The sequence below is a fragment of the Myxocyprinus asiaticus genome, chromosome 29 (genome assembly GCF_019703515.2).
Source record: "Myxocyprinus asiaticus isolate MX2 ecotype Aquarium Trade chromosome 29, UBuf_Myxa_2, whole genome shotgun sequence".
NCBI lineage: Eukaryota > Metazoa > Chordata > Actinopteri > Cypriniformes > Catostomidae > Myxocyprinus > Myxocyprinus asiaticus.
The window spans coordinates 26,359,412-26,383,453 of NC_059372.1; the positions used below are offsets into that span (position 1 = coordinate 26,359,412).

The window sequence follows — 24,042 nt, forward strand, 5'->3', positions numbered from 1 at the left end:
TTATCATTGTTACTGATTTTCCCTCTATCTAAACACACAAACACATTCACATACTCCACACTTGATCAATTACAGCCAGCTTCACGTGTTGCACGTTTTCCTTAGTGTGCCACTCCTCTGTCTCTGCAGTAAAATCCCTCCCTGTATTTCTGCGGCCATGAATTAAGGGCTTCTCTGTTCAATATGTGTGTGATTTAAAAGATCTTGTATTCATTTTTTACATCTACCCCTGTTTGCTTTCTCTTTTTTATCCTGAAACACAACCCCTCCTTTTTTCCCTTCAGGTGTGTAAAGCACTTCTTTCAGCCCTCATAAAATGTACTTTCATTGACGGCATTATGTTTGATGTTTGTAGGTCTATGAATGTTCAAAGTACTTAGTGCTCTCTTAGTTTTAAACAAATTGCATCCGGCATTTAAGGAGCATAAAATTGACATAGACCCTGTTAAACTGCCTGGAGGCACCATACATCATAGACATGGAGAGCAGGTGTTACCTGTCAGCCGTCTGTCAACTTATTTGTCAGTAGCATGTCTGCAGAATTCGGTTCACTGCTATTTTTATTTCAAGGATAAAATAACACATAAGGTATTCCTGTAACTCTGCTCTTTTTCTCATTAAGCACAGGCAACCCTTAAATAATGAAAATATCATGAGGCTGTCTTCTTTTAAACTACTTGTACTTAATGTACATGAATCCACGTGTATTTACATCACTGTACCTTGTGTTATATTGTTCAGACATAAAAAAAGAAAGAGAAGCTGGGTTCAAAGGTTCGTTTGGAATATACTCGTTGCAAAATACAAGCATAAATATGAAGATAGAAGACACGGGACGAATGCAACTGCGCTCTTTACTCATCTTACTCGCTCAAAAACACTATATCCCTGAAAATGAATCAAAACAAGGAAAGAACAATGAAACAGTTATACCAAATTAGGTAAATAAATGCCTTAAAGGAATAGTTCACCCAAAACTGAAAATTCTCTCATGATTTACCTACCTTTAAAGCATCCCAGATGTGTATGACTTTTCTTCTTCAGCAGAGCCGAAGTGAAGATTTTTATAAGCACAATTCAGCTCTGTTTGTCCAGAGAGTGCAATAAACAGGTGCCATCAGGCTGCTGGCTATTTGATGCTCCAAAAAGCATATTTAGGCAGCATAAAAGTAATCCACACGACTCCAGTCGATCAATTAATGTCTTCTGAAGCAAATCGATAGGTTGGTGTAAGAAACAAATTGATAATTAAAACATTTTAAATTTTAAATTGTTACTTCTGGCCAGCGCTGGATTGCTGTTTGAAATGACCTAATTCTCGCGTGACATTTGATCCTTTGTAGTATACAAAGCACACGCTTCCGACTCACGTGAACGCACCATTGTCCTTATGTTACTGATGCGTCGACTGCTGGCAGGAAGTAATTTTTTTAAGTTAATAAAGTTTTAATGATCTATTTATTTTTTACACAAACCTTTTGATTTGCTTCAGAAGACATTCATTGATCGACTGGAGTCGTGTGGATTACTGTTATGCTGTCTAAATATGCCTTTTGGCCCGAGAAACAGCCAGCAGCCTGATAGTATGGATAAACTTGCATTGTATGGATATACAGTGCTGAAATGTGCTTATAAATATCTCCTTACTTCGGTTCTGCTGAAGAAGGAAAGTCATACACATCTGGGATGCTTTAAAGGTAGGTAAATCATGAGAGAATTTTCATTTTTAGGTGAACTAACCCTTTAACTGCACTAAATATATTAATCTCATGCAGTGACAGCTGAGTGCTTTAAGATCCATACACCAAAATAGTACAGGGGTGAAATTGTTTTTCATTTTATTTGCTTCAGTCTCGATGTGTATAGACCTTTCATCGGCAGTTCATCTCACAAATTCATCACAAATTTGGTGTGAATAGGCCAAGTTGTAGTAGAGGAATTAGAAATTCGTTTTTTGTAGAGCCCCAGCGTAGCATTCCTGTAGTTCATAATCCTTAAAGTGGGCTGATCTCTGTTTATCCTATTGTTGGCAACCCGCACTCAAACTTCCTCAGTTTGTTTGTGTCTATGAGTGCGTGACCAGTCTGTAGACACAATATTTTAGAGGTGGTGAAGATCAGAAATAGATACTGGGGTACTTCTCTGGTCTTTGCCATGACCTTTTAAAGAGTGCTGAAGAAACACATGTGTCTCAATTTTTTTAGCCAGGCCACTACTGGAGATGTTGTTGCCCATGACAACTACCCAGCTTAGTCAAAGTGCTCTGGTGTTCTCCCCTGCTAACTCTCAAGTTCTGACCTGGTTTCAGGAGTCCCATTCCCCTTTTCTCTGCTTTCAGGTTGGCTTGGAACTTGCCCCCCATTTTGAGGCAACATTTTGCCCAGGCTGTGACCCAGAATTTTTGTATCACTTTGGCAGCTGCTTAAGCCACCAGCCAAGAGAGTTTAAAGAACCCATTAAATCAAAATTAGAGTTTTGTGGCTTTTTGTGTGTTTTCTTTTATATGCTAGTGTTGTAAAAAAATCACTTTTAACAGAGATACACATTTAAAACTGTCAGTCTTTCTCATCCAGAAAACAAACCTAAAGTATTGATGACTCGTATTGCACTACACATTTTTTTCCAATCAAATGCTCTCTATAATGAGAATGTCCCTCCTCCTGCAATCGACCAGATAGTATTAAATCATGTTCATTACTATGATGTAACTAAAGTCCATTGGCTATTAAAAAAAGTGGAAAAGCCAATTTCAGTATGTCCTGCACGGACTTCCTGTTTCAATAGAAAATACTATTACAAAGCATGACAGAAAACAGAAAACTATGCTTGTCAAGCCATTTCATGGAGTCTTGAAGTCCTTAAAGATCCAGATCGACTCCAGTCAGAATGTGCTGCTGTTAATAAATGTTCTGGCATTTTTTCTGCTCTCTCTCTCTCTCTCTCTCTCTCTCTCTTTATTTAGGAGTCAGATAAGTGCTTTATATGTAACTCGCAGGAGTCATATGACCCCTATCACCGCAGAAACAGCCATCCAGTGGAGAATGTCATCTACCAGAGAGACAGCAGAGCAGAACTCACATGGTGGCAATCTGTAAATGGTGTGTGTGTGTGTGTGTGTGTGTGTGTGTGTGTGTGCGTGTGTGTGCATGTGCGTGTTTTGGTATACAGTGGCCCCAGAAAGTATTTGGACACTTTTCTCCACCATATTTGCAATAACTTTAAACCAACTGGTGTCAAGGTCATTCACAGAGGTGTCTTATCAGAGTAACCACAGGTGTAGTTCATTACATTAGCTATGGACAAGTTCAGCTAGTATTTGGCAATTAGAAAGTGCCCAAATACTTTTTGTGTCTTAATTTAAAATAGTTTATGTAGTGTTTTATTATTTAAAACTTTACAAACCTCTTGTCTTTTAAAACTTTTTTAAAGTAGTGCAATGACATTCAAATATTTGTAACTAGCTGGGCTTCCATCCACGTAGTTTTATGCAAATTTTGGGATATTGCATAAAAATTGCTGGATGGAAACACCAAGTTGCAAATAAAATCTCTAATATGCACATAAAAAAACGTATACGCTCACTTGAGGTGGAGAATTTTTTTAAATTCAATCAGATGAAATGCGCATAAACTATGATGGAAACATATTTACCTAATAAGCTCCTATTGAATTTATTAGGAATACAAGATGCACATCTAGATCTGCATGGCAAAGACATAAGGAAGGAGGAATGCACACACATAGTACTCCCAGAACTGTGTGACACGTTGTCCCTCCCAGACATGAGACAAGTTCTTTACAGTGTTTGGTCTGTGTGCTCTAAACCACAAGTATTTTATTAATAAAAGATTCACAGTGGCTATAATTTCTCCGGAAGTAACAAATTTGTTCTTTTGAACACATGGGATGGAAACACGGCTTTATTCGCACATTGTTTTTGCCTTATTATTTTTTTTCGCATAAATTAATTTAGCAACTTAGATGGAAACATAGCTACTGTGGCTTAAGTGTCCAAATACTGTTTGGGGCCACTCTGTATGCATACAGTATGTGTATGAGTTTAATTGAATACTTAGAGTACATATTTCTGCTAACACTTTATTTCATTTGTTTGCAGGAGAGGAAAATGTCAGTATTAGACTGAATCTTGAAGCAGAATTCCACTTTACCCATCTCATCATGAAGTTTAAGGTACTGTATGTGAATATGTTTCAACTTGTACGGCACAACAGAAATTTGATAACATTATATTCAAGTGTACATCAGCATAACTGAAACCAGTCTTCCTTACTTTTAACCAGATTATTTAAACTGTTATCCAGACTTCACAAAGACTTTTGCCTTACTCTGCTTGCATCTGCACAGACATTTAGGCCTGCTGCTATGCTGATTGAGCGTTCTTCTGATTTTGGCCGTACGTGGAGGCCGTATCGCTACTTTGCCTACAATTGCACCAAGACTTTTCCCACAGTTCCTGCCCACTCTCTTCAATTTATTGATGAGGTCATCTGTGAGGAGCGGTACTCTGATATTGAGCCGTCTACTGAGGGAGAGGCGAGTGTGTGCTGAGGTTATTTTCAATATGGATGGGCATTATCGAGTAATTTTGTATTCGAGTACTCTAGCCCACAAAAAACAAGTAACTGATTACTTGTTATTAAAAATGTAAGTTAAAAAAAAAAAAAAAAAAAATGTATTCACAAACATCACCAAGGTCAACGTTTCAACATTTCAAAGTTAACTTCAACAAACTTATTTTGGAAAAAATGTATGGCAAGCAAGTGCGAAAAAGAAAATCAATTTTCAATTTTCGATTGGTATTTTTAATAGTCGATTTGTTGGTGCAGAATGAGTACTTGATTAGTCGATAACTTGTGCACATCCCTAATTTTCGTATGTATGTATTCTTTACTGTTACTCTTGCAATGCAATTTTCACTTCTAATCTCACTAATACTGTAAGATCATATTGTTTTGTTTGTCTTAGGTCATTTACAAAGTTCTTGATCCTGCAATTCATGTCGAAGACCCATACAGTCTTGAAATTCAAGGTTAGTGCAGTACTGCATAACAGTCATATTATAATAGACACAGCAGAACATGTTAACACAGATACAGCATTCAAAGTACAGTAAAGTTGCCATCAGTCATTATGCAGCCATTAAGTGTACTAATGATCTATCCTCAGATTTGTTGCGGATCACTAACCTTCGGATAAACTTCACCAAGCTGCACACTCTGGGTGATAACCTGCTTGATCGTCGTCCTGATGTGCTGCAGAAATATTACTATGCACTGTATGAGCTGGTTGTGCGTGGGAGCTGCTTCTGTTATGGCCATGCATCTGAGTGTGCACCAGTGCCAGGGGTGACCACCCGAGGTTCTGGCATGGTGGGTATAATCAGTCTCATGGAAATATGGAATTTAAATATGAACTTCAATTGATAGTTGTCATGATTATGGATAATGGATCATCTTTGCTTTTGTTTGGACAGATTCATGGTCGTTGTGTGTGTAAGCACAACACAGTGGGATTAAACTGTGAGCATTGTAGAGATTTCTACCATGATGCACCCTGGAGACCTGCCGAGACTGATAATGCACATACCTGCAAGGGTAAGATACACACAAATACACACACACATTTATACTTCATAGAAATTCAAGAAAAGAATGCTATAACTTAAATCTAAATAACAAATGATGTTGATTTGTGACTTTTTCCCAGAATGTAACTGTAATGGTCACTCCAACCTGTGTCATTTTGACATGGCTGTATATCTGGCTACGGGGAATGTCAGTGGAGGTGTGTGTGACAACTGTCTCCACAACACGATGGGCCACAACTGTGAGACCTGCAAACCCTACTACTACCAGGATCCAGCTAGAGATATCAGAGACCCGACAGCATGTATCCGTAAGTTAGCCAGCTGCTATCTGCTGTTCATTATCTTTTTTAGTAAAATTCTAATGCTTTCAGATTGAACAGAACCACCTTAGGTTTTTTCCTTCTGCAAGGTGACAAGAGTGTCAAAGTTTCATGTGGGAATTCACTACAAATTTTTTGCGCCATCTGATAGCATTGTGTATTTGAATGCACTGTCTGCATTGTTTTAGCACCTGATATAAATTAAATAAATTATGCAAAATTATGTAAATCAGGTAACAACACAAAAATGTTGAATGCAGTTTGCACAGTGTAATTTCCAGTCTTAAGTGCTATGCTGTGGAGGATGCAGCAGACTAATGAAAATTGGTACACTTTAATGGGACTGTACAGCACTTGAATCAGCTCTGTAAAATGCAGAAAGTGCACATGACTATACCTTGCATCTGGATATATGCTCGGTTAGAACTCTATTATTTGATCATTGTTTAATGAATTAACGATCAATTACCACAATCAGTTAAAAAAAATTGAACTTGTTTTCTTTCAATAAAATTCCATTGAAAGTGCAACATTAATTGTGCTGCCCAGAGTTTTTACAAAGAAAGTGTTTTTGCTGAAAAGAATGATAATGTCTTATCCAAATACACATGATGCAGCACTATTTCAAAGCATTTAGCACCTGATTAGGTTGGGTTAGTGAGTAAAACTTGTTCTCTCCCACCTTATTATTGCTATAAACCTCTCTCATTCTTCCTGTGTGTTTTCTCTGTGTGTACAGCCTGTGACTGTGACCCGGTGGGCTCTCTAGAGGGAGGAGTGTGTGACAGTCAAACTGATCTGGATCTGGGTATGATTGCCGGTCAGTGTCGCTGTAAGAAGAATGTCAAAGGTCAGCGCTGTGACTACTGCAAAGAGGGACACTATGGACTCAGCTTAAACAACCCACTGGGATGCCAACGTAAGTGTGTGTGTGTGTGTTTGTGTGCTAGAAAGAGAGTGTGTGTGAATATGCCTTGGAAGCATTTACTATATGTGTGACATTTATTCTGTAAATGTGTCATTGGCAGCATGTAACTGTGACCCCCGGGGCATCACTATGCTGGGGGCCCCATGTGATCAGATCAGTGGTGACTGCTACTGCAAGAGATATGTAACAGGACGCTACTGCAATCAGTGCCTAGTAAGAGTTAATTCTCTCTTTAAAAAAAATTCATTAAAAAAATATATATGCATACATATAAAATTGAAAATGCAAAATACAGAATTCGAGTTCAATTCAAATTTCGTCTGAAAAATTCTGTGCAGTATCTGTTCTAAATTTGAAAATACAAAATTCGGATTTAAACAATTCCAAATTCCATTTCTGAGTCCTAAGAAAAAAAAAAAAAAAAAAAAAAAAAAAATATATATATATATATATATATATATATATATATATATATATATATATATATATATATATATACAGTATATATATATATATATATATATATATATATATATATATATATAAATATATATATAAATTATTACATATATATATATATATATATATATATATATATATATATAATTTTTATAGAAGTATTATACAGATATGAAGCATTCTCTGTTATAATGTCAGACGCTCATTTTTGTTTATGTGTCCAGCCTGAACACTGGGGACTCAGTAATGACCTGGCTGGCTGCAGACCCTGTGACTGTGACTTTGGAGGATCAACCAGCAACAGGTGAGTCACTGACATGTGTTTGCATCTATTGAGTGTATTTACCATTGATTAGCAATTAGGAAATGTTAGGTATCTGTGTGATACTTTGCTATGCTAAGATTAAATTGCTGTATTGTTCTGTGATATGATTCAGCTTGGTACTGAAGTAAAAACTCTAGAATTTCGATAAGCAATTCAAAGGACTGAACATCAACTGATTTCATTATGAAAACAGCTCTTTAAGGCACGGGTGTCAAACTCATTTTAGGTTGCACATGGAACTTACTAGTAGATGCCAGATGCCTTTACATTAGATGTGCCTATATACAATATACATTTGTAAATACATATTCATCAAACAAAAATATTGACAAATATTTCAGTGAGAAAACCACTCACTGCTCTTGGCTGGATAACTTGAAATGAAAATTCTCTCTTCATTTACTCACTTTCATGCCTCCCAGTTGTGTATGACTTTCTATCTTCTGCTGAACACAAACAAAGATTTTAAGGAGAATATCTCAGCTCTGTAGGTTTATGTAATCTTGCTATTGCAGTCTCCTTGGTGATCATTATTTCAAGCTCGATTGAACTTCCTAGTGCTTGACGCATGTGCAGAGCTGTAGATGGTGCTAGGAAGTGTAATCGAGCTTGAAATCATGATCGCCAAGGAGACTTCTGGTGTCAAGATTTATAGTGAAAAAGGAGTTACATGTTGGTCTGTTCTCACCCAAAACTGATCATATCACTTCAGAAGACATGGATTAAACCACTAGAGTTATATGGATTACTTTTATGCTGCCTTTATGTGATTTTTGGAACTTCAAAGTTTTGGTCACCATTCACTTGCATTGAATTGACTTACAGAGCTGAGATATTGTTCTAAAAATCATAATTTGTGTTCTGCAGAAGAAAGAAAGTAGTACACATCTGGGATGGCATAAGGCTGAGTAAATAATGAGACAATTTGCATATTTGGGTGAACTTTTAAGTTGCAGTAAGCCATCTAATAGCAGATACTAACAAAAATAGGCCAAAAAAACTTTATGGCTCATTATTAACAGAGTAATACTTCCACAAAATTGAATCAGTGTTAATGTATCAAAAGCCTATCTATTTTTTAAGTGAGACTTGGAAACAATTGAGAAATTCACTTATTTATTTCCTCTACTAATATTTCCTTGTATCTATCATCTTTTCATCATTGCCGTGAGCACAAACCTGAAAGTGTGAAAATGAACTGAGACAGTTGTGTTACCCGCGATCCAATTTCACATGAAAAGCGTGAATTTGCATATACTGTACAGACAGTACAGTATGTACAAGTATCGAACACTGTGCGTAATTCGGCCTGCAGTCTGTGTCTTCGACACCCCTTCTTTAAAGGGATAGTTCATTAAAAAATTTAATTTCCATCATTATTTACTCACCTTCATTTAGTCTCAAACCCTAATGACTTTCTTTCTTCTGTGGAACACAAATGGAGATTTTAGGCAAAATTTTCTCTGTCACCATTCACTTTCAGTATATGCAAAAAAAGCTGCAAACAAACAGTACACTCTTTAAAATGTCTTTGTTTGTGTTCAACAGAAGAAAGTCGTAGGTGTATGAATGTGAATAACAGGAACGTGAATAAATGATAAATGATAATGAGGATAATAAATGACATAATTTTCATTTTTGAGTGAACTATCCCTTTAAGGTCTTGATGTTGGAGATAGTGTTGGTGTGGTTTATTTCACAACTATTCCTGATCTCTGTTTCTATTTGATCGTCACTCTCAGATGCATGATGGACAACGGTCAGTGTGACTGTCGACCTCACCTGATTGGTCGGCAGTGTTCTGAAGTGCAGCCTGGGTATTTCTGTGCTTCACTGGATTATTACAAATATGAGGCGGAGGGAGCCATAGGGCACTCCCCAGATGATCCCTCTCTTCCAGTGAGTAAAGCTCAAATACACAAGATCAACTTCCTAAAATCCCCTGATTTTGGGAGACTAAACTTTTAGAGTTCATGTCATATTATCAAGGCAGTGCCATAAATCTTTCAGTTGTTATGAATAAGTCTGTGTTTTGCTATTTGAGGTGATGCTGGTATAATGGGCCATGGAAACAGGCTCAGGCATAGCTAGAGAGAAAGACAGTAGTGTGAAAGAATTCTCTTATTTTTTAGTTGAATTGTCTTTGTTAGCCCCTAATGTCTTGTTTTAAAACTAGTATGTGTAAAATGTACAGCCACATTGCTCAGTGTACATTCATGTGAGTTCTGTTCAAGTGAGTTGAAACCTGAGGTACTTTTCCCTTCCCATGATGCTCTGCTCTGCGTGACACAAAACAATCGCAGTAGCCTGCTTATCTGAGACAGTCATATCGCCATATCACCTACACACACACAGACAAAGACAGGTATACCAAAACACGGTGTTGTAACCATTGGATTACAGGCTTGACACTGGTTTTAACTCTGTGACACCCTGGGGTTTGGGGATGGCTTTGGTTGAAGTGCTGTGGGATATTCCTGTAGTACATCTGTCTTAAAGTGTTAGTTCAACCAAAATGAAAATGTTCTCATCATTTACTCACCCTCATGCCATCCCAGATGTGTATGACTTACTTTCTTCTGCAGAACAAAAACAAAGATTTTAAGAAGAAAATCTCTGAATAGCTCTGTAGGTCCTTTTAGTGCAAGTGAATGTTGGCCAGAAATCTGAAGGTACAAAAAGCATATAAAGGCAGCATATAAATAAACCATAAGACTCCAGTGATTAAATCCATATTTTCAATAGCAAAATGATAGGTGTGTGTAAGAAACAGATCAATATTTATGTCATTTATTACTATAAATCTTCAAGTGAACGTGGAGATTTAAAGTGAAAAAGGACTTACATATTGATCTGTTTCTTACCCACACCTATCATATCGCTTCTGAAGACATAGATTTATCCACTGGAGTCTTATGGTTTATATATATGCTGCCTTTATATGCTTTTTATACCTTCAGATTTCTGGCCAACATTCACTTGCACTAAAAGGACCTACAGAGCTATTCAGAGATTTTCTTCTTAAAATCTTAATTTGTGTTCAGCAAAAGAAAGAAAGTCATTCACATCTGGGATGGCACGAGGGTGAGTAAATGATGAGAGAATATTCATTTTGGGGTGAACTATCCCTTTAAGATTGTGTCAGTTTGGCTGAGGGTTTGAGGGTGTTGTTTAGGATGGTTTGAAAGCAGTCATCTGCTTAATCTGTTTTTGTTGAGTTTTATCCACTGTACACTGTGCTGGAATGCAAACAGACAATGTTGGTTGCGTAGACGCACTGGAGCACACACAAAAATGCATATAAAATGCAGGATGTTCCACAGGTCCATGGCTGATGTGACCCAGAATAAGATCAGACAGCAGAAAAGATGCCATCCTGTCAGACAGAGTTATTAATGCCTGCCACACACATACACACACAAGCACTGTCTGTTTCACACAGTCTCTCACTTTCTCTCCACCAGCCTTCTTCCAATTCACACACAGTGCTGGGTAGATTCCTTCTGAATTGTAATCTAGAACTGATTACAAATTACATAACACCTTGGATTACATTTTTAATATGATTGCTTTTCGATGACTTTTGACCTAATTCTTGTTTATTTGATGTCACATGCATTTGAGTAGTACCATTTTGACTTACTTAATGGATCAAAAGAGAATTAATATGATATGTTTAACTCACTATTTGACTGTTTCTGAATGAAATAAAAAAGACACTTAAAATGTTTTTACTCCAGCAATTTTGGCATTACAAACATCACCCATGTGTGGTAAGACCAGTTATATTTGTGAATCAACTTCACAAATAAAAAAAGTAGTCTAAAAAGTATTTTTGTGAAGCAATTTGCGAAATTAAAATGTCATGGTTACTTGTGTAACCTCCATTCCCTGATGGAGGGAACGAGACGTTGTGTCGATGTAGTGACACTAGGGGTCACTCTTGGGAGCCCGAGACACCTCTGGTCTTTGATAAAAGGCCAGTGAATATTGGCGAGTGGTATTTGCATGCAACTCCCCTGGACATACGGGTATAAAAGGAGCTGGTATGCAACCACTCATTCAGGTTTTATGCTGAGGAGCCGAGATAAGGTCCGGCCATTTCAGCGGGTAGTTCAGCATTGTGGCAGGAGGGACACAATGTCTCGTTCCCTCCATCAGGGAACGGAGGTTATACAAGTAACCATGATGTTCCCTATCTGTCACTCACTCTACATGGTGTCGATGTAGTGACACTAGGGGTCCCTATAAGAAACGCCACAATTGGCTGAATTGTGTTACGTGAACTGGCGGTGTGTGGTGGGCAGACTACTGTGTGCCTCATAGCCAGCACACCAGGTCGACACGTAACCTCCCCCAACATAGTTATGAGTGTCAAACGGCCCTTTGGGGACAAGTCGACTACCCAAATGATAGAGACAGGCTTAACCCAGTCGTGGCCTCTTTTCCCCTTCTCTTTATCCATTCCCTAAAAAAGAAGGGGGATTATCCGACTGGGCCGCCAGGACTAGTCGGGGGGTGTCCCTCCCAAGGGGAAGACACCGTGGAGACCACACCTTGCCCAAAGAAAGTGGGGGATATTTAAGTGGAAGAATACATCACATGGTCTTTCCGACCATGTGGAGAGTCTTCAAGGTAGATCCTACCCAACGGGGGAGGAGTTACTACAAACATGGAGACTGGGGCAGAGGGGCTCTGCCCTAGGAAGACGCAGTTTGCCAACAGGGAAACGAACTAGTGGAAGATATATATCGCATGGGGTTAGCCTTACAGGGAACCACCACATGCGGAGCACCTACCCCAGAACAGGACTCTTAGCACGTGTACTGGGCCGGCAGCGAGTCTCTCCGAAAACTTGACTGCCACAGGGCTCAGAGGAAGTCAACCAGGGAACAAAGTTTGTGAACACTACTGGGAATTAATGGCGCACGTCTTCAGCTCCAAGGGAGGTGGAAGGCGCTATGTGTAAGCGATACACCCGGCCAGCAATCCTGGGCTTATCCGCTTGTGTTGCGTGCCACTACCTGGGACGAAACCGGTTCCACCCGGAGGTTGTAGAACCTTGCAAAGGTGTTGGGTGTTGCCCAGCTCGCTGCTCTGCAAATGTCTGTTAGAGAGGCACCTCTGGCCAGGGCCCAGGAAGCTGCTACACCTCTGGTAGAATGGGCTCATAGCCCTACCGGGGGCGGCATGTCCTGGGCGAGATATGCCGTAGTTATGGCGTCAATGAGCCAGTGGGCGATCCTCTGCTTGGAGACAGCGCTTCCTTTCCGCTGTGCACCAAAGCAGACAAAGAGCTGCTCAGAGATTCTAAAGCTCTGCATGCGATCCAAATAGATGCATAAAGCACGCACCGGACACAGCAACGACAGGGCTGGGCCTGCCTCCTCCTGGCGCAGTGCTTGCAGGTTCACCAGCTGGTCCCTAAAAGGTGTAGTGGGGACCTTGGGCACAGAGCCCGGTCGGGGTCTCAGGATCACATGAGAGTAACCCGGACCGAACTCCAGGCACATTTCACTGACAGAGAACGCTTGCAGGTCACCTACCCTCTTGATGGAAGTGAGCGCAGTCAGGAGGGCAGTCTTCAAGGAGAGTGCCTTAAGCTTGGCTGACTGCAAAGGCTCAAAGGGGGCTCTCTGTAGACCCTGAAGAACTACAGAGAGGTCCCATGAGGGAACGAGGTGCGGTCTGGAGGGATTCAGCCTCCTGGCGCCTCTTAGGAATCTGATGATCAGGTCATGCTTCTCTAAGGACTTACCGTCGACTGCGTCGTGGTGTGTTGCTATGGTGGCAATGTACACCTTCAAGGTGGAAGGGGACAGCCTCCCTTCCAACCTCTCCTGTAGGAAAGAAAGCACTGATCCAACTGCACATCTCCGGGGGTCTTCGCGTCGGGAAGAACACCACTTAGCAAACAGACGCCACTTAAAGGCAGTTGCCTCATAGAGGGGGCCCTAGCCTGAGTGGTCATGCCTACCACCGCGGGTATCCTGTCCAGGGGCCAGATATGGAGATTTCAGAGGTCTGGGCGCAGGTGCCAGAGGGTGCCTCGTCCCTGAGAAAGAAGGTCCTTCCTCAGGGGAATTCGCCAGGGGGGAGCTGTCGCGAGGAGCGTGAGGTCCGAGAACCACGTCTGGGTGAATACCCACCTCCCTTAACGGGGCAAGGGCAGCCTCTGCGATCTTCGTAAAGACGCGAGGAGACAGGGACAGGCCGAAAGGCAGGACTTTGTACTGATACGCCTGACCCTCGAATGCAAACCGCAGGAAGGGTCTGCGTCGAGGAAGGATCGAGACGTGGAAGTACGCATCCTTCAGGTCTACCGCCGTGAATCAATCTTGATGCCGGACGCTCACCAGAATGCGTTTTTGCATCAGCATCTTGAATGGGAGTCTGTGTAAAGCCCGGTTCAGTACTCACAGGTCCAAGATTGTCCGCAACCCACCACCTTTTTCCGGTACGATGAAGTAGGGGCTGTAAAACCCTTTCTTCAGCTCAGCTGGAGGGACAGGTTCTATCACGTCCTTCCGTAGGAGGGTAGCAATCTCCGCCGAATAGGCCCGCCTGGGAAATGGGGGCAGCAAGGAACCATGTCTTGTCGGCCTCGCCCATCTCGACCAGTTTGAGCCAAAGGTGGCGCTCCTGGACCACTAGTGTGGCCATCGTCCGCCCGAGAGACCGCGCCGTGACCTTCATCGCTCGGAGAGTGAGGTCGGTTGCCGAGCGCAGTTCCTGCATCAAATCTGGGGTGGAACTACCCTCATGCAGTTCTTTCAGCACCTTGGCTTGGTGGACCGGCAGGAGAGCCATGGCATGCAGGGCAGAGGCGGCTTGTCCAGCAGCACTGTAGGCTTTAGCCGTCAGGGACGACGTGAGCCTACAGGGCTTGGACGGGAGCTTAGGGCGTCCACGCTAGGTGGCGGTGCTCTGCGGGCATAGGTGCACCACGAGCACCTTATCCACCAGGGGAATCGCCGTATAGCCCCTGGCCGCCCCACCACCGAGGGTAGTGAGAGCGGGGGAACTGCGGAATCGGGGCCGGCAGTAAAAGGTGCCTCGCATGACTTCGTCAGCTCCTCGTGCACTTCCGGGAAGAATGGCACTGGAGTGGGACGTGGCTGCTTTGAGCGGCGCCGCAAGCCCAGAAACCAATCATCAAGCTGCGAGGGTTCAGGGGAGAGCGGAGGGTTCCACTCTAACCCGACGCTCGCGGCCGCCCGGGAAAGCATGTCCATCATTTCGGCATCGGCCTGTGACTGGGCAATCGTCCCCGAAGGGGGAAGCCCAGCTGAGGCTTCTGCATCCGACTGGACAAGCCCACTCTCTGATGCTGCGCTCGAGAGCTCATCATCTTCGTGGGCTCCGAACAAGAAGCCAGACTCACCATGAGATGAGCCGGCGAACTCATCCGGAAGCCCGATTTGGGCAGACGAGCGTGCTGGGGAATGGGAGGTCCACGGGGGGATACCCGGTGGAGACGATCCCATTAGAGGTCCCCAAATCACCCCCAGTGCTAGCCGCGCTGGCCTCATACCCGTAGGTAGAAGGACCGAGGCAGGGAGCCGCTGGGGTGGCTTGCTTTCTTACGAAAGCAAGCCGCGACCACAATGTTGCCATGGTCATGTTCTCGCAGTGAGAACATGAACCATCCACAAATGCTGCCTCTGTGTGGGTCACGCCCAGACACGAAAGACAGCGATCATGACCATCCAAAGTTGAGAGATAACAACCGCAACCAGGAATAACACACAATCGGAAAGGCATCTTTAAAAAGACACATCTTTAAAAAGACGTTCCGTGTGTGCCGCTCTTTTAGAGAAATATATACTCTTTTAGAGGGGAAAAAGCTCTTTCAGAAAATATACTCTCTAGTTTTTCTGCCGAAGCGCCCAGGGGCGTTCTCTGCAGTGCACCAGTGCAGAGGAGGGAGAAGCCGCTGAAATGCGCCATCAGATCCAGCAGAGGTGAATGAACAATAGTATTCAGCTCAATGAGCATGACCGTTCGGCTCCGAAGAAAATCTGAATGAATGAATCAATTTTCATTGGCCTTTTATCAAAGACCAGAGGTGTCTTGGGCTCCCAAGAGTGACCCCTAGTGTCACTACATCGACACAACGTCGAGTGAGTGACAGATAGGGAACTAACTTTCTAACACCTGGTTGATGGCTCATATCAGGTCTGTGTATGCAATTCCACAATCCTCCTCCCCCTTATGAAAACACTCAAAGACTTAAAATATTAAAAAATAAAATAAAAGAAGAAATAGAGGGATCAATAAATTATGAACAATTTACTGCAGTTGCCTGATTAATATGTAATCATGTGATAAAAAAAAATCCTTTTTTTATTCCATAAAAAAGTAACAGTAATTTGATTGATTATTTGAAAATTTAATTGAATCTAATTACAAGATTATGTAATCAAGATTACATGTAATCTGCTACTACCCAGCACTGTTCCCACATATACAAATACACTCTCTCACTGTCTAACACCTCACTCACTGGTTTCAGAATGGGTGTAAAATTGTCTTCATCTTTCACACTGTAGTTTAAAAGAGAAAAATGCTTAAGATATGTTCAAAATGGAATATTAGCAGACTGCTTAGTGTGCAGTATACTGTTTACTGTTTGCATTTTTGATCCAATTTTGTGTAACTTTTAGCCATCAGAAGAAATAATGGGTCAAGAAAGTGATGTTAAATATTGTTCTGGTTCAATCGTCATTTGAAATAGGTCAAGTCAAGCGCATTGCATTTTGGCATATGATATCCAACATAGTAGGTCAAGTATTTCATGCATACAGAAAATCTACATACAGTGCACAGTATACATACTGAATACTCTGCAATAATTGCACAAGTAATGTGGTAGTACGCTATTCCGAATACACCCTACAGGTTATACAACAGAAACAAAAGTATTTTAATGAATGTGAATACAATATATAGCCTGTGTACTTGTTTATTAGGGCAAGCCAAGGCCTCAAGCTGAGACCGACTGTGTGCAACATCTCAACAACCAGCTGAGAAGACACCGGCGTCACCGGCGCATTGCCACCGCCCAGCAGCAGAGGGCAGCACTGAGACGCATCCAACAGTTGCAGCAAACTGTGAGTCTTCTCACTCACACTCTGCTGTTTCTCCTTACCTTACACCATGCAGCTGTATTTAAATTGATATGAATCTGTGCGCATGTTTTTCAGCCCAGCGTGAGCACAGTGCACAGAGAGAGACAGCCAGGTCAGATGGTCACGTGGACTGGACCTGGCTTTGCTCGGGTTAAAGACGGTGCTGGCCTTGAGTTTACAATCAGTAACATTCCTTACGCCCTGGAATATGACATCATGATCCGATTTGAGCCAGAGGTGTGTGAAAAGTGTCCCCACCAGGCTTCTTAACTTGCTTAACCAGCAAGACTTTGAAAGGCTGTGCTGGCCTACCAGGTAGACCTGCACCAAAACAACAACATCCAGAATAAACCATTCTGGACTACCATGGAAATTCAGGCTGGTTTAAGACGGTCTTTTGGTTATACATGTCCAGTGTTCATTGTGGAATGCTATTAATGCATGGTCTTGTTAATATGCAGTCTACAGAAGACTGGGAGGCTTTAGTGAGTGTCACATCTCTGAAACTGCCCATGAGTCTCCGCTGTGGAAACATGCTACCCACAGAGCAGATGTACACAGTCACAATGCCCCATCACAGGAGGTAATAGCATTTTTGTGAGTTCATGTCTGTGTGTGTCCGTGCTTGCCTTTGTGCTTATCTGATGTATCGTGAATGCTTTGTTTTTGGATGCATGCCTATATTCATATTTCTGTGTAAGCACATCATGCATAATTTAGCAATTCTAGAAAATTGCTATTTTTAACCTTGTTTAGCCTTGCTTTACTTCATGAGAAACCTAGTTCCATTGAACTTGTTTTGATCATTTTCCTGCATGGCAGAGTCTTTAGGTGCCATTGTAATCTGACTCTAATTCAGTGGCGTAGCACAAACGGCGGTGGCCCAGCCACAAGAGAGGAGGCTTTCTGTATATATATATATGAATTAATTTGACAGACTTTTACACATGGATAAAACTTGTTAATTACAATGTTTTACAACAAGTTAGTTTGTTTCATTGCATCTTATGAAGGAGTGAAATAAAGCATCTTACCTTTAAAAACATCCTTTTCTCCTAGAATTTTCTGCGCAAACTCCTTCACAATGTCTGTTATGTCCATTTGACGTGCGCACTTGCTTTCGATGCTGAGAACTGCAAGTCCAGAAAGTCTGTCCTGGCTCATTGTGCTTCTCAAGCAGGTTTTTATTTGTTTTAGTTTAGAAAAAGACCTCTCTAGAATTGCCACCATGACAGGGATAGTTAGAAAAAGCTTCAGAGCATTAGCCACATCTGTGACACTTGGAAGAATAGATGCATGCTTCAGGAGCAGCAGCTCGGTCAGATCTTTAATTGACCCTGTTTCAATTGCTTTTATTTCTGACCGCAGGGCACTTCGAAACGAAAGCAATTGTGATGGAAAATTGGAGGAAATGTCATTGCAAGTGTTTCAGCAAATGCATGCAACAAATTATCAGTTGCATGCAGGAGTTCACTCAGACGTAAAAAGTGGAATCGTCTGACTGTTGTATCCAAACCTTTGAAACGACGTTTCAGCTGAGAAACAGCTGTATCAATGCAAGCATAAAAAACACCTACTTTGACATTTTTCTTGGGGTCTGTGAGATGCTGATCCTCTCTGAGTTCATCAAAGTGGCGCTTTATAAGTCGTGCACGTTTTTGAGTGGAATGACCGCTGATACCCAAGGATGCAGCAAGGCCTTGTGCGGTGATTTTGATGTCCTCAAACTGATCCCTTAGCAGTGATACGGTGTTGCAAGTATTTTCCATTAAGGTTGCTGCTTGAAGAAGGTCCACATCTTTGTTCTGCAATATATGCAAAACTACATTGACAGACTTCAAAATTTTCTCCTGAATCACAGTCAACATTCGAACTCGAACGTTTGCAGTGATTTGACAAGCCCTGTCGCCTCTGTATGTTCTTCTGCTTTTTTGGAATGTAAAGCGATTTTGGTCAGTGCCCGTAAGATGTCAGCATAACGAAAACGTATGTGCGTAGAGAGCATTGTGCCTTGACGCCCATCGCGTGGGACAAAGTCTTTTCAGTGTTGGCTTTGAAAGCTGATTTTCCAACATTTCCCACCTTTTGATGCTTTGGCTGAAGAAAACATAAAGTCTCTGAACCACGTCATAGAACTCTTTGATGACAAGCATCATTCAACACCAAATTCAAATTATGCACTGCACAATGTGTGTATACAGCATTGGGCTCCAGGTTTTGGATATGTTTCTGCACCCCAAAATAAATCCCACTCATGGCACTCAAGTGACAGTCCCTTACTTTGTTTCAACTTTGTTTGAAGACCCTCTGCAGTTTGATCGGTTATATTCTGGAATCAGAGAAAACTCTCACAGACATGAATGCCAACTGGATTATCATTTTCATCTTTGCAAACGGTAACATATCTGAAAACTTGACTGAGTTGATACATTTTATTGACATCCTGAGTAGTGTCCATTATGATTTAATAAAATTCGGCCTCCTTTATACCAGACACAATTTGGTCATGCACCTTCTGAGACAACAACATAATCAATTAATTCTGAATTGCTGGACTTAAATAACTGACGTGACTTTTTTTATCCAGTAACTTTCACAACACCAGATCATTTATTCAATTACTGTCAAAAAGTTCCCGTTGTTTGGGTCACCCAGTTTTTCATTATGTCCTCTGAATGCTAGATTACACGAGGCTAATGTCAGTGATTCTTGTTAGCATCTGAGTCCAAAAATTAACCTGACTCTTGTATTCGCTGTCAGGTAGAGCATCAACTGTTAGGTCGTTTTTCCATGTATCATACATTACGCAAGCTGCTAGATGAGCACGTGAAGATTCGTGTTTCTTTATTTTGCCCAAAAGGCCCTGCCAATCATTAATTCCTACAGTCCAGGATGGATGGTGGGATGGACACCTCCTGTCTGCAAAAAGCCAACACAGCTCACAATAGGCACGGTCCATATATGGCGAATAACACAGCCATTCCATGGAACCTTACCCATCTTAGAACGTTTGTAATAAAACTCCTTCGAAAAGCATCTGCTATGTTTGTCCCTGGGATAAGGCCCCTCTGGTTTAAATGGTCCCTTGTTAAGTATGGTCCTTTTCACATTAGGATCAGTTACATCAACTGGGAAGTTCGCTCTATCTGTTGGATAACGTGTATCTGTTACCTCATCTGTAATATTTTCAGTGCTGCTGTCATCTGCCGGACGGTGAGATCTGCTTTCAGCTTCGGGGTCTCTGTCTGGCGTCGGGTTAGTTAGCAAATCTGCACCCAAGTTAGCAATAGCTCTGGCCATGCTGGTACTGCTACCTTCCCCAGTACTGGTGCTCACAGCTGACTCCCATTGATTTGAGAGAAATATAGATGAGATTTCCAGTAGTTTTGCATTGAATTGCTCTTTTCGGTGTTGATTAATCCATTCTGGGCCCTAATGAGATATTTTCTTTTACTCATTTAGTAAAGAATCCGTTATTATAGACTACTACTAGGTTCACTGTCGAAGCAATTGTGGAGATTCTAGATGATCAAGGATTGTGATTGGATAAGAACATCAACAACAAAAGAGATTAATTGTGATTGGCAAACACAGGTAGACATCTCAGAATAGGCGATAATCGTGGGTGAGCACTGTTAAAACACTATCGGTTAGGTTTAGGTGTTGGTTTAGGTTAAGGATGTCTTTTTTGTTTGTTTTTGCTCGTTTATCTTTTAGGACAATATTGGTTAGGTTTATGCTATAGTTGTAGGTTAGGGAAGTATGTTTTACTCATTAAAAAAAATCCATGTAAAATTCACCCTACAAACCTCGTCTGATTACAAAGCCATTTCACTTGTGCTGATGTTAAAGGATGTAACCAAATATTCAAAAAGGCAGAGGGGCCTAATGTAAAAGTTCAAAGGTGAAGTGTGTAAATTGTGCACTGATATTGTCACCAAACATAATTACTAAAATAATGTTTTCAAACCGGTTTCCCGTGAACACTCAACCTTCTGCAACTGTTCAGCAATAAATTGTCTTAACACAAAATCACACCATTTTTTGAGCCAATATGTAGCAATGTTTTTATAACACTGTTTTTAAATGGTACAGGGCCAAAGTGTTTACACTAATCTAAATATTATGAGTGTGTTTAAATATTATGTGTTTAATTTGCAGAGACAGATCAAAAGAAATGAACAACACTAGATTGTTTAGAAATGTTAGTGTATCATTTTCCTAATTGTATGTAACTCTTAACAGGTATATTCAAATGCCAAGGCCCTTCTGTTTTGAGCCAAACAACCACTATGTGCTGTCTATCCGTTTCCAGCGTCATGGTGTCTCTCACCGACATCTCACCGCCTTCATCCTCATAGACTCAGTAAGCATTTTCTCCAATTACCATTATCAGTTTATACACAATTATATGATACAGTAAGAAAAACATTAATGCTAGCACTGCCCTCTGGTGTGTTTATTGTGGTGAAGATTCATATGACTATACTTCTGTTGTTATAATGATGTCAAATTTTTTTCTCTCTCTCTATCTCTCTCTCTCTCTCTCTCTCTCCTCACAGCTTGTGCTGATACCAAAGTATGAAGAGCTCCCTGGTTTCCAGAGTAAAGATGCCCCAGACGAGCGTAGGCGCCTTGAGATGGAGTTGTACATGTGTTTAGATTCTTTCATGACCATACCAATGCCTGCACTGGCCGAGTTGTGCACAACACTCATCTGCAGCATCTCAGCAATCATACACAACGGTGCCCTGGGTGAGTCACACAGTGACAGGGGTCAAAGGTCAAGTGTTAATCTTGAAGGTGGTAAAAACTCTTTCTAAAACAACAGAAATTATATACAGAAATATCAGGGAATATAATTTTAATATTGTGAATTTCAGGCCTGGAAAAATCATGGAAATTAAAAAAATCTTTAAAAATCACAGATAAGTCATGGAAATATACTGTATATTTTCCTAGTTATGTTCAGCTCTAAAATATTTTATCATCTTGAAATTGCTCATTGTGCGTGCAATCTCAAATTTTAAAAAATCCCTATCCAGTAATTACGAACGACTGGAAATTTCATGAAAATTCTTTGGTCAAACTGTGTGGTAACCTCATATACATATAGCTACATACTGTATGCATTAAATCACATGACATAAAATGCTTCAATTCCCTTTTCCTTTAGATAAATATTACTATTCATATTTTTATTAATATCTTCTAAAAAATTCTTAGAGTAATTATAGTTTGAATTCTTTTGTTTCTGCAGCATGTGAATGTGACCCGCAAGGTTCCCTGAGTGCAGAGTGTGATAGAGTTGGAGGCCAATGTCGCTGTAAGCCCAGTGTTATTGGCCGTAAATGTGATCAGTGTGCACCAGGGAGGTATGGATTTGGGCCATATGGCTGCACTGGTGAGACAGCTCTTAATTTGACATTGATAGTGTATATCTGTTAAATATATTTAATTTATATAGACTATTGCTTTAAAAATATATATATATTTTTTTCCTCCATGATAGTTGAGAGCAAATTCTAAATGATTTGTATATATTTCTCAATGTCTTTTCCCCCCATCTTTGTCCTCAACAGTATGTGACTGCCACTCGCAGGGCTCTGTGGGGCATCAATGTGACCCGGTTACGGGCCAGTGTCCCTGCCGGCATGGAGCGATGGGGCGTCAGTGCTCGGACTGCCAACCGGGTCAGTGGGGATTCCCCAACTGTAGGCCATGCCAGTGTAATGGCCATGCAGAGAGCTGTGACCCCGAGACAGGTGCCTGCTACGAGTGCAGAGACAACACAACAGGACAGCTATGTGAGAGGTGAGAATTTTACTTCTCAAGAAAGGGGTGCTGCAGTTTAGTGGTTAAAGATCAGAACCCTTAACTGAGAGGTTGTAGGTTCAAACCCTGCATGAAGTTATCAATAAACTATAAATGTGCCCTTGAGCAAAGAATCTAAAAGAGTAATTCACCCAAAAATGAAAATTCTCTCATCATTTACTCAACCTCATGCCATCACAGATGTTTATGACTTTCTTTCTTCTACAGAACATAAATATTTAGAAGAATATCTTAGCTCTGTAGGTCCACGCAATGCATGAGAATGGTGACCAGACTTTTGAAGCTCCAAAAATCACATAAAGGCAACTTAAAAGTAATCCATAAAACTCCAGTGGTTTAATCCATATCTTCAGAAGCGACATAATGGGTGTGGGTAAGAAACAGATTAATATTTAAGTCCTTTTTTTCTGTAAATCTCTCCACTAGTGAAAGTGGAGATTTATAGTAAAAAAGGATTGAAATATCGATCTAAGACATTTTAAACCACTTGAGTCTTATTAATTAATTTTATGCTGCCTTTATGTGCTTTTTGGAGCTTCAAAGGTCTGGTCACTATTCTCATGCATTGTATGGACCTACAGAGCTGAGATATTCTTCTAAATATCTTTGTTTGTGTTCTGCAGAAGAAGGAAAGTCATACACATCTTGGATGGCATGAAAGTGAGAAAATTAGAGAATTTTCATTTTTGGGTGAACTATCCCTTTAATATTTACTCTTATATAGTTTAAACCCATATGATTTATCTTCTGTGGAACATAAAATGAGACAATTTTTTATAAATATTTCAAGTTATTTAAAGGATATATCCAGACCCAATAATCCGGTAGCAACGGTTAACAGCTGGAAGGAGGAGAAGAATATCAGTTAATAAATGGATACATAAAGGTACATTGATGCTTAATCCTCTGCACCATCACGGAGTGTCCCATCCTGTCCTTTCTCACTTTAGGTGTATGAACGGTTTCTTTGGTAACCCAGTTTTGGGTTCTGGTGAGCACTGTCGTCCCTGTCCATGTCCAGGTCATCCTGACAGTGGACATTCCAATGGAGCTTCTTGTCACGTAGACTATGCCTCCAATCAAATCCTCTGCCAATGTAGCCAAGGATATGCTGGTAAAACATAAATTACAGTAAGTCAATGAATCAAAGTTGTTGAAATAGTTTAATTGATGCAAGACTGACTTCTCTCAGATCCTCGCTGTGATCGCTGTGCTCCTGGTTATTATGGGGATCCTGAGCAGCCTGGTGGGGCGTGCCGCCCATGCCAGTGCAATGGGAACATTGATCCCCAGGACCCCGAGTCATGTGACCCACTCACCGGTCAGTGCCTTAGGTGCCTGTACAACACAGGCGGCCACTTGTGCTCTGAGTGTAAACCTGGTTTCTACGGAAACGCACTCACACAGGACTGTAGGTGTAAGTACAGTGACCGTTC

At 41.1% G+C, this 24,042-nt stretch overlaps 1 protein-coding gene across 3 annotated transcripts in view; it reads left to right on the forward strand.

The window, feature by feature from the left end:
* The window catches only part of lamb2l (laminin, beta 2-like), a 91,755-nt gene that overhangs the window by 51,752 nt on the left and 15,961 nt on the right, over positions 1-24,042 (forward strand). For all 3 annotated transcript variants that reach the window (XM_051661354.1, XM_051661355.1, XM_051661356.1), the window contains exons 4-23: positions 2,963-3,098; positions 4,118-4,191; positions 4,366-4,554; positions 4,987-5,050; positions 5,188-5,390; positions 5,495-5,615; positions 5,728-5,916; positions 6,668-6,847; positions 6,957-7,069; positions 7,540-7,619; positions 9,383-9,539; positions 16,613-16,753; positions 16,847-17,008; positions 17,233-17,354; positions 21,017-21,137; positions 21,334-21,526; positions 22,032-22,175; positions 22,354-22,585; positions 23,557-23,720; positions 23,799-24,023. In XM_051661354.1, the coding sequence (XP_051517314.1) occupies positions 2,963-3,098; positions 4,118-4,191; positions 4,366-4,554; positions 4,987-5,050; positions 5,188-5,390; positions 5,495-5,615; positions 5,728-5,916; positions 6,668-6,847; positions 6,957-7,069; positions 7,540-7,619; positions 9,383-9,539; positions 16,613-16,753; positions 16,847-17,008; positions 17,233-17,354; positions 21,017-21,137; positions 21,334-21,526; positions 22,032-22,175; positions 22,354-22,585; positions 23,557-23,720; positions 23,799-24,023 (3,010 nt within the window). The remainder of the gene's footprint in view (positions 1-2,962; positions 3,099-4,117; positions 4,192-4,365; positions 4,555-4,986; positions 5,051-5,187; positions 5,391-5,494; positions 5,616-5,727; positions 5,917-6,667; positions 6,848-6,956; positions 7,070-7,539; positions 7,620-9,382; positions 9,540-16,612; positions 16,754-16,846; positions 17,009-17,232; positions 17,355-21,016; positions 21,138-21,333; positions 21,527-22,031; positions 22,176-22,353; positions 22,586-23,556; positions 23,721-23,798; positions 24,024-24,042) is intronic.